Source organism: Fopius arisanus, unplaced genomic scaffold, assembly GCF_000806365.1.
Source record: "Fopius arisanus strain USDA-PBARC FA_bdor unplaced genomic scaffold, ASM80636v1 scaffold00007, whole genome shotgun sequence".
In the NCBI taxonomy this organism is placed as follows: domain Eukaryota; kingdom Metazoa; phylum Arthropoda; class Insecta; order Hymenoptera; family Braconidae; genus Fopius; species Fopius arisanus.
The window spans coordinates 424,584-434,346 of NW_011887746.1; the positions used below are offsets into that span (position 1 = coordinate 424,584).

General features: G+C 43.2%; 1 protein-coding gene across 1 annotated transcript; it reads left to right on the top strand.

Moving 5' to 3' along the window:
* The first annotated feature begins 1,983 nt into the window (after positions 1-1,983).
* Positions 1,984-6,459, top strand: Hasp (Hig-anchoring scaffold protein). The gene is made up of 4 exons (XM_011316415.1): positions 1,984-3,025; positions 3,309-3,439; positions 3,516-3,759; positions 4,071-6,459. Exons 1-4 carry the CDS (start codon positions 2,254-2,256, stop codon positions 6,266-6,268), a joined length of 3,345 nt encoding a protein of 1,114 aa, XP_011314717.1. The 5' UTR covers positions 1,984-2,253; the 3' UTR covers positions 6,269-6,459.
* Positions 6,460-9,763: the final 3,304 nt, after the last annotated feature.

Below are 9,763 nucleotides of genomic sequence, written 5' to 3' on the forward strand. Positions count from 1 at the left end.
AGATTGTCCGCTCAGCGAATGTTGGATTGGAATGAGGGGCACTAATGTTATTCTGCCTGATGGTGAGGAGGTGGAGGAGGTGTGCCTTTAACGTCTCCTCACTGTGCCATTTAAGTGACGATAAAAGTGAGGTTTTATTCGCGCACTCAAACCCAGTGAATGGTAGAGGGCATCGTCTTTTATTTGCTCGTTATACACGTGCCAATAATATTTGACGGTGTTGGTGAATTGTAATCGAGGTACGAGTCTGATTTTCAGACGAAAAATTCCGACTTAATCTGTTGTTTTCTCGTTTCTCCTCCATATTACGTGCAGTTTTGAGGACTAGGTAGGTCTTGATGGTCGATTTTGATCGTTTCACCTGCAATATTATCGAATGACCCGGAATTTACCAGAACAACTCAACACAGCCCTACAACGATGATGAAAGTCAGGAGACTCACATCCCCGAGGACATCTCCAAGAATGCCAGGCAAAAGAGACTTACGGAAAGATGTGTCGTCTCGCTGTCTCACCAGCCCCTCCCACTTTTCAGGGAAGCTCCTGAGTCTGAGACTTGCCTCGGCTGTCAGAGGTTTCATGGGTAGAATCCTCCACCCTCTGCAACTGTCGCAATCCTGATTTGGTTGACGTGAACGATGCTTGGGTAAATTCCGGATATTATTCCCTTTTCCCCGGCTCCTTTTGTCTCTCATTTTTTTTTTTCATCCCAACGAAAAATATCAAGAGGAGACAGAGTCGACGGCTCGGAAAGACTCATTCGTTTTTCGAAAACCTCTCCCAAATACATCGCTCAGTCTCTCTCAATGCAGAATTCATCCCGTGGATCTTATTCTCCTCATTTGAATAAGACAAATGAAGACATTCAACTGGAGAATGACGATTGCTGGATAATGGCGATGCCCCACTGATAGCCAAACCCACGCATTATCGCGCGTGTGTCCCTGAGAATCTCTACATCGCACTATTACGAAGCGCACACCAGGTCGATTGATTGGAATCGTTACGAGACAATGGCATACACGAACTTACCTTAACGATCCTGTTCCACATAGTTTAGAAATTGAAGATTATCCGGATTAGGGTGGCTTACCAACATCAGACCCCGGCAGCCCAAGTTTCATGTATCCGTTGAAAATTGATTTGCAAAACTTCATGTATAATTCGGTATAGATTACCAGCCCACGCTTCTGACAAAAGTACATTTATTATGTCAAAAGGGCCTTCCGACCGCCATCATACACCAAGCAAAATTGCCCGCTTTATTATGCAAATCGCCATTATGCAAATACGTAAATTGAAAAACAGCGATGGCTCTGCGATCTTACGAACCTCTTTTTTACCATCCCAGAAGATTCGATGGAAAAGAATGTACCACTGGGAAAATACTGTATAGCACTCGCGAAATACTCTGGTGCATTGTACCAAGGAATGGGAAATTTGAATTTCTCCCAAATGGGTACCAGCAAAGACATAAAACGTTTAACAATGTATCTCCTTCACGATAGAAGGATGAAAAATTAAAAACATCCCATAAAATTAATATAGAAGATATCAGTGAGGAAAATCCGAGTCCATCCGCCTTTGAGTCAGTCAAAGGTGATATCTGAAAATTTCCGTGCTGCAAGCGCAGGCTTATAATCCTGCACTTCTATCTGTGCAGTACTATCCGATAGAATATATAAAGAAAATTTCCAATCCAATCAGCATTTCCAATTATTTATTCAACCGGTAAGTTTCTCCTCGGTTATTTCGAATGGAAATCTTGTTATCAATTGGGGTTTATTCTATTTTTATAACCGAGAGAGTTGGAGCACTTTGTGAGTGGATGTTAAAGAGAAGGGGTTGAATAATCCTTACGCCATCTGGTGCATGTTGGGTTAAAACTATGAGAGATGTATTGAACAGTCACGAATGCGCAACGGGGGTTGCGCCTTTCCAACCCCCTGTGAATTGTCAGTCGACGCTCTCGACACACCGCAGTCTGCACAAAAACGTTAGTACGCCCGGGAAGCCATAGCCGAACGCGAAATCAATCCTCGTGTGCTCCAAGGAGAGTGCACTCACTATCTGAATGACAATATTTTCATCGGAAATTTTTGAAATGCCGTTGTTCTAAATCGAGACATATCTTACCGTAGAGATCACAGTTGATGCTAAATTTGGGCCATGTGAGCCAATTAAACCATCAACTACTGAATATCCTCTTGGTTTGGAGTTACTTGATAAACAAGTGCTGGTTATAATCTGACAATGCGGCCAAGTGTTATTCTACCGGTGCTCGTGCTGTTTGTGTTCACCCAGGTCCTTGTTATAGAAGCCAAACTTCAGCAACAGGCGACAATCGATGTGACGGAGGAGGATGAGGATGACGACGACTACGATGACGACTACTCCAAGCCCGAGATTGATGATGACGGAAGGATCTACAAGAATCCACGGAATTCGCCTTCGGCAATGTGTCCGAGGGACGAGAGTCAGGCAAAATTGCTTGGCCAGAAGTGTCTGAGGAAATGCTCCACCGATGAGGACTGCAAGAGTACCAAGAAGAAGTGTCGGTGTGATGGTATCTGCGGTATGTCATGTCTCAAACCGGAGAAAATGTGTCCGACCCTGCTGGATATATCGTATGGAAAAATGACGGTCACTGGGAATTTCTTTGGTGATACTGTGCATTACGAGTGCGATCCGGATTACTTCATGGTTGGGCTTGCTGAGAGAAATTGCAGGGGCGACGGAACTTGGAGCGGTACTGTGCCGGCTTGCAAGAAGGACACCAACTCCTTCTGCACGGAACCACCAAAAATTCCTAATGCAAAGAACAGCGCGCCACTGGAGCAGACAACATTCGATTTGGAGAATACGGTTCAGTATTACTGCGATCACGGCTACGAAACTAGAACACAATTTCAACAGGCGAAGTGCTTGATGATGGATGGGAAGGTCAGTTGGTTTGGACCGGACATTGCCTGCGGCCCGAAGAACTGCGGCTCACCGCCGGATATACCGAACGGATGGCACGCTGGTAGGTTCCGGTGGGAGAAGCTGATGTCTCCATTCATTGAATCCAATCTGGAAAATAAAAATGCCACATTTCTTCTGCAAAAGATGTTTTTACATCTGCTACCCTGATAATGAGCTCAAAGTGTTGCAAGCACCGTCGGTATGAGCACCGATTCTATCGTCTAATCAATCTATAACCGGTCAATTAAGAAGACCGAAGCCTCCATGATATTTTGACCGACGGTGCCAGCAGCACATCAAGTCCACATGCATTTTTTCCACTACAAGCATGTTTCTTTCATCAGGTGAGTGTCATACCTACAATTGTCGTGTTTCCTATCACTGCGCTGACGGTCATGAACTCGTGGGTAAAGCGGAGAAAGTCTGTCTGGCTGACGGCACATGGACTCCAAAGGATCTACCCCAGTGCGTCCAAGTAAGTCTCAATTCACATGTCCGTAAACAGTCGTTGAATTGATTGAGTGCAAGTCGTACATTGCAATCTGTCACAGGTAACGGCTGTTCAGTGCCCATTACCCGATCATCCGACCAATGGAAAAGCCATTTACACTTCCTACGCTTACAACGCGATTGTCTCGTACGAATGCATATATGGGTATATATTAGTAGGGCAGGCAACAAGAAAGTGTCAGGCTGATAGAAAATGGTCTGGACAGGCACCGATGTGTAAAGAAATTGACTGTGGCTCACCCGGAATTCTGTACAACGGATGGATCGAGGGTCTCGATACCGAGGGTGAGTTTGAAAAGCATTTTCACCACTGATCGATCCCGTCGCTTCCGCAACGTTGGCCTTTCTCCACAGCTCTTTGTTCCGGAAAATATACACCTTTTTCTTCACTCTCTCTTTCCTACTTTTGTTTTTACTTTCTCACCTATCTGCTTGAAACTCTTTCACGTATCTTTGCCGTGTCTGAAAGGTAGTTTTATCATTCATCCGAGAGCAGCAAAAAAAGTATCACCCAGAGATAAACTCCTTCACGTGAAATGTCTGACCTTTTTCTTGATGAAGATGTTACAATCTTTCTTATGATTTTCTGTTCAAAGGAACTGGTCTTGGGGCAAGCATAATCTTTCGGTGTGCGACTCACATGAAGCTCAAGGGGAACACATCGTCAGTATGTCAGCAGGATGGCAAATGGCGGTATCCATTACCTCACTGTCTCGCACCGTGCATCATCCCAGAGATTGACAAGGGTCACATTACTGTGGACCACCACGATACGTCACCCGACCATATAAACAATGTTACTGTTGTTGAACACGGCGAGAAGCTCAAGGTCTTCTGCATACCAAACTATGAATTCGCTCAGAACAGCACACCAGTGGTCTGTAACAATGGAACCTGGTCCATTATTCCGACGTGTTCACCAGCGCGGTGCAAGCAACTACCAAGAACACCGAAAAACGGCATGGTGATTGCACCAAAGATGAACCACGGGATGAAGGCTGTGTTTAAGTGTAAAGATGGTTTCGTTCTGATTGGTGGTCCCAAGAATGATTCTTTTCACGTGGAGTGTAATTACGGCACCTGGATTGGTCAGACGCCTCACTGTGAAGAAGTCTATTGCGCCTTTCCGGGCTATGTTCCCAACGGAAAAGTCCTACTCGTCGGAAACATGGGAGTCTATGACTATCGACCTTACGTCAAGAAGGTCCCGAACAACAAGCAGATCATGTACGACTGCGATAAGGGGTATGTCTTGAGTGAGGGCCCTCCCGGTGCAACATGTGTTGGTGGACACTGGAGGCCAAAGCAATTACCAGAATGTCTACCCGGCCAGCATCCACGGATTCGATGGAGCAGACGAAGGAGATCTATTGACGAGCTACAGGCAACAGTCAACTCAACGACAAATTTTAAGAAGTTCATTGAATTCTTTCGGCGAGTTGGTAAAAAGTTGTTGCACATGGAATTAGATAAAGCACAAGAATCCGAACGACGGAAATTGGAAACCGAGGAGGTCAGTAACTTTACAGCCATTCCCTTGGGGTTAGTTGATAATAAACCTCAGAATAACTCGGATAAACTCGATAGCAAGATTTATTCGGTGGATTCAAACAGTACCATCGAGAGTTTGTTTGTTAGAAAGAAGCATTCATCCCACCGTAACAAATCGCGCTCCAAGGATGATAAGATGATCGACTTCCTCAAGGTTGTTTATCGTAAACTCAAACGAATTGATTCAAGGAGAAACAACACTGGTGTCAACACCACTATGCACGAACTACTTAATCTCATGACTAAAAACTTTTTCCACGTTGATCTCGCTGAGTCCCGTCGTAACAATACAAATCGATACCACGATAGCTTTGAAATCCGCAATCAGAGGGAATTCAGTAAATTAAAACGTGAATTCGAGAGGATAATGAAGTTTTACAATAAATCTCTGAGATGGAGTGAGAAACAGAGTAGGAAAGACTCGAAGCGGCGAAAGACTGAACACAGCGATGATAATAAAGTTTCAAAAGACAAGAAGCGAAAGAAGGGGGCTAGGTCCAAAAGTTATTACCGAGGTTTCTACGAGTTTATTAATGGGTACGTCAACGAAAAATTGTCGATTTTGGAGTCGCAGAATGGGACTGACGAGCTCATGCGAAAAATGAATATAGACAAGTTTACCGTGCGCAACGGTACAACATTCACTGTTGGTGAAATATATGCGTTCTTCAAACATATCATAGATAATAAATTACATTCAGAGGACACAGTAGCAATACCAGAGCAAGCATCAACATCAACAGCATCATCTGTCACTTCGGGGACAAATGATAATCAAACAACTTCATCAACTGTAGCATCATCAACGACAGACTCTCACTTGGATAACGAGATACCGAACTTGGGAAACAAGAGTGAGATAGCTAAGCACCGCACCAAGAGAATAAGAAATACCAGTGAGCAAACAACAAGTACACCTCATCAAAATCGCAAACTTCTCTCGGTAAATTCACCATTGAGCAGCTCAAAGGCATCATCCTCACACACTAGTACCACTCAATTATCAAAATCAAAGCAATTCACTCTGAATGGTCTCGAGGCACAGCAGCAGAGTCGCACAAAGAGATTTCTACCACCATCTGAGTTGGATAATCAAATATTCCTTAAGAATCTTTATCTCAATGCTTACGAAGACGAATACAGGGCGAATGTTCGTCGTTCAATTACACAGGACAGTGGACGCACTAATTGGACAGCTCTGAGACGTCGCAAGGGTAATCTCGGTCATTATGAGATCAAGTGAGGGGAATAATTTATTTGTGATATTATGAAGAAAAATCAACACGATAATTCAAAAACAATTTATTAAAACATTTACCAATTATCGAATGAAAATGAATGATTTTAGGTGACTATACACAATATTATACAATAGTTGATGGTTAATCCTTTCACCTTCCAACACTGTAACGTGTATAACTGCTTTTTTCAATAAAAAAAAGGGAAATAAATGAGGCGATGTAAATCATTCCATGAAAAATTTAACGAAATGCGATATTGAAATGGTCTAATAGGTGTTTAAGTCGAATTCAGGAGGCCATCACAAGACTCATTCGTACATATACGGTGGCTTATCAAGATACCGTGACATTTATCGCACCCGACGTGTATCGATCGTCTCGACACGCTACATTTACCCTCGTAGAAGCTACAGAGTTTCCATTTCATTAACCATCGATACTCAAACGGTGGTATTGGGTGGGCGTGGGGCGGCAAAAAATCCACCCGATGGAGGGAGACACCCCGGTATAAACATTATTACAATATCGTTAGTCAACTGCACCTACTTAATGACACCTCCTGATAATTGACTACGAAAATAACTCGAGGTGCGGTTATAAACATTAATCGTGTGTATACATCAATGCGTAATGTCCCGTCAAGTAGGGGGTATGCGAGATGTAGAGGGGAAATTTCCATTTTATCTGTCAAATACTCCGAGTTCCATTAATTACGAGCCAATTATAAATCGCGAGTGGGTTGAAATGTGTTGGTGGATGCAGAAACGAGAGATTAACGTGAGAGTTTAAATGAAAGGAAAAAGAAGGAAAATGGCGATATCATCGGCAACTACCTCATGGACACTCGTTAACACACCCGAAAAGGGTGGACACGTTGTCAGATTGGTGGGCATTTTGAAACACTGTGGGAATCGATGGCACGCCATTTCCGTACACGACCTTTCGTTTTAAACTGATAAGCCTTTCGCTGTAATCTCAACGATACGTGCCTCGTCGCATGAATTACTTCAAATGCTTTATGTAATACAACGAAAGAATGTTCATTCAGACTGATTTTATTTGAATTGATTTAATGATAACGATTCCGGTAGTCCTCTAAAAATAGCTATCCGTCTCACTTCTTTATGTCTTTGGTTATCGCATGGATTTTTTTCTGTTTGTGGCAAAGGCTGTAATGGTCTTTGAGAATCAATGGAAATATTTCGACTGGAAAAATTGATATAGCCAGGTGGTGATAACGGTTGAAATCCTCTCTCTCCCATTTTTTACGTTGAAATATTCCGATTGACGAATAATCTGGGTTCACGATGATGCCGGGATTAATCGATGGGAGATTATACTACGGCTAGAATTCGCTATCGGTGGCTTTTCAACGCATATGGGGTCATTAGCATGTTTGCCTGGCTAATGGGCTAATTCGTTTAGATGATTTCGTAACGGAGGTTTTGTGGATTATGGTTAATTGATACTAATCGGTGAGCGCTAATCAGTGTGGACTAGTTTAATGTTTCGAGAGAATGAATTAATTCAGTCATTCTCACTGGGTAGCGAATACCTCTCCATTGCAATTATTATCAATAATCCAATCAACACACATGATGATTTCCTCAATTTGCTTTCTACTGACGAAGCAATTGGGTTTCAATTTACAGGGCAGATGGACAGGTCAAAAAATCGTAACAAAACGCGAGCCTGCACCAGTGAGAAATTATGAATGAACCCCAAAAAAGAAGAGATGAATGAACTGTCGACCAATCCGGAAGGTCTCCAAAGACTTCGATGATAATCTCATTGAAGCAAGTCCTAGTGGAGTTAAGCGGGTTTCCTGGTAATTCACGTGGTGTCAATGGTAGTGACCCATCAATGAAAGCGTCTTAAAATTGTCCAGTTATTTTTCATCAATGAACGGGGTTTGCATTGGACGATGGGATTTTCCTGGATGCACTCTTGCCTTGAGACGGGTCGATAGGGCGTGGTGGGGTTCGGCAAGGCGTGCGCCATTGTCCTGGCCTAAAGTCCATGAATGAAGAAGTAGAGTTCATAGTGCCGTGTCACGAGATTGAAAACGATACAGAATTCTCCCTTTCTCACCCCCTTCCCTCTTTTTTTTTTTCAATCGAGTGTTCGCACAAATGGTACAATGTCCAGGGGACAGGCCAGTGTCCCCAAGCTAGTCTTGGGACATCCGACAAAAGCCAACTGAGGTGAGGAGAATCACAAGCATTTTCCGGAAGCACTTGAGTATGGCCGTTTTACCCCACCTCTTAACGTCTCCCTGGAGAGTGAGATCTCATCCGAGATTGCCATTTGCTCCTCTCTCTCTCTCTCTCTCTCTTTCACCATCAGTTTCTCGCGAAAAAGCTGAGAATAAGAAGGTTTTCTCGGAAAAAGACGCGTAAATGCCAGGTGCTGGTTTAGAAAATACGTACCTCAGGGAGTCGAGGTGGAAAAACTCTTTGAGATAAAAATTGTGGAATTCCGCGGGTTTTAAGTAAATGGGAAGAAGTAAATTACAAGGCTCAGCAAACACGAAAGTGTTTTTGAGAATGCTAGCTACTTTTAGTGAGTATTTACAGCTTGTGTCGGGGCTTTTAAAGACTCAAAGTCATCATCGTTGAAGTTAATTATTTTTTTACGATTGAGCATAAGTATCATCTGCTTCAAATCGTTGAATAATATTCAGATGATTATTTCAATGTTATTGATATCGAATGGTAGAAGTGCACGACATGGGGGAAAAAAAATTTGTCCAACAGAATATGCGGGACAATTTTTCATCGTTTGTCGCAACTTTAAGACTCCGGTAATGGTCGTAAGCTTCTCGAAAATATGTTTACAGAGTATTAACCAGGCGGTAAGACTGAATTGTACTTGAGAATACTCGAAAAACATTCAGTGTTTGCCATTCATGTGCTCTCATGGATGAGTTTCAAGCCTGACTGAATCCGTAACCTAAACCATGATTATGACACTCTGAAATTTCGTCGGTACATCCGGCGAAGGCGTCGAACCGTTCACTCGGTTCATCAGGGCGCGAAATGTTGACGGTGGACAAACGTCAAAAGTCCCAGTAGGTGGTCTGTGCGTTTGTTTCCTTTTTCAACCACTTTTTCTTTCCAATTCCACCACCTTTATATTGCCAGTTTTGCACTTTCTGGCGAGAGCCATTCGCCATTCTCTACCGCTCTGTAATCAGCCCACCTTTTCTGGTGCGAGAGTGCCATTAACACCACATTTTTTTTCTTTCCACAACAACCAAAAATTTCAATAAACCCGGGTGGATATCCTTCTGTTGAATTTCGAGTATGCGTCTCTCTGTTGGTGGGAAAAGTTTTCGTTTTTAGTTTATTCCCCCAATGCTACTGGGTAATGACCAGTGCGGAACGAGCACTGGCGCAGGGAGTTAACTAAAAAGGCAACTCGAGTTGTCCGCTATAGAAATTCCGGGTGAATTCGTTGGCATAGGGATGTGGAAATGAAACAATTCCGATGTTGTG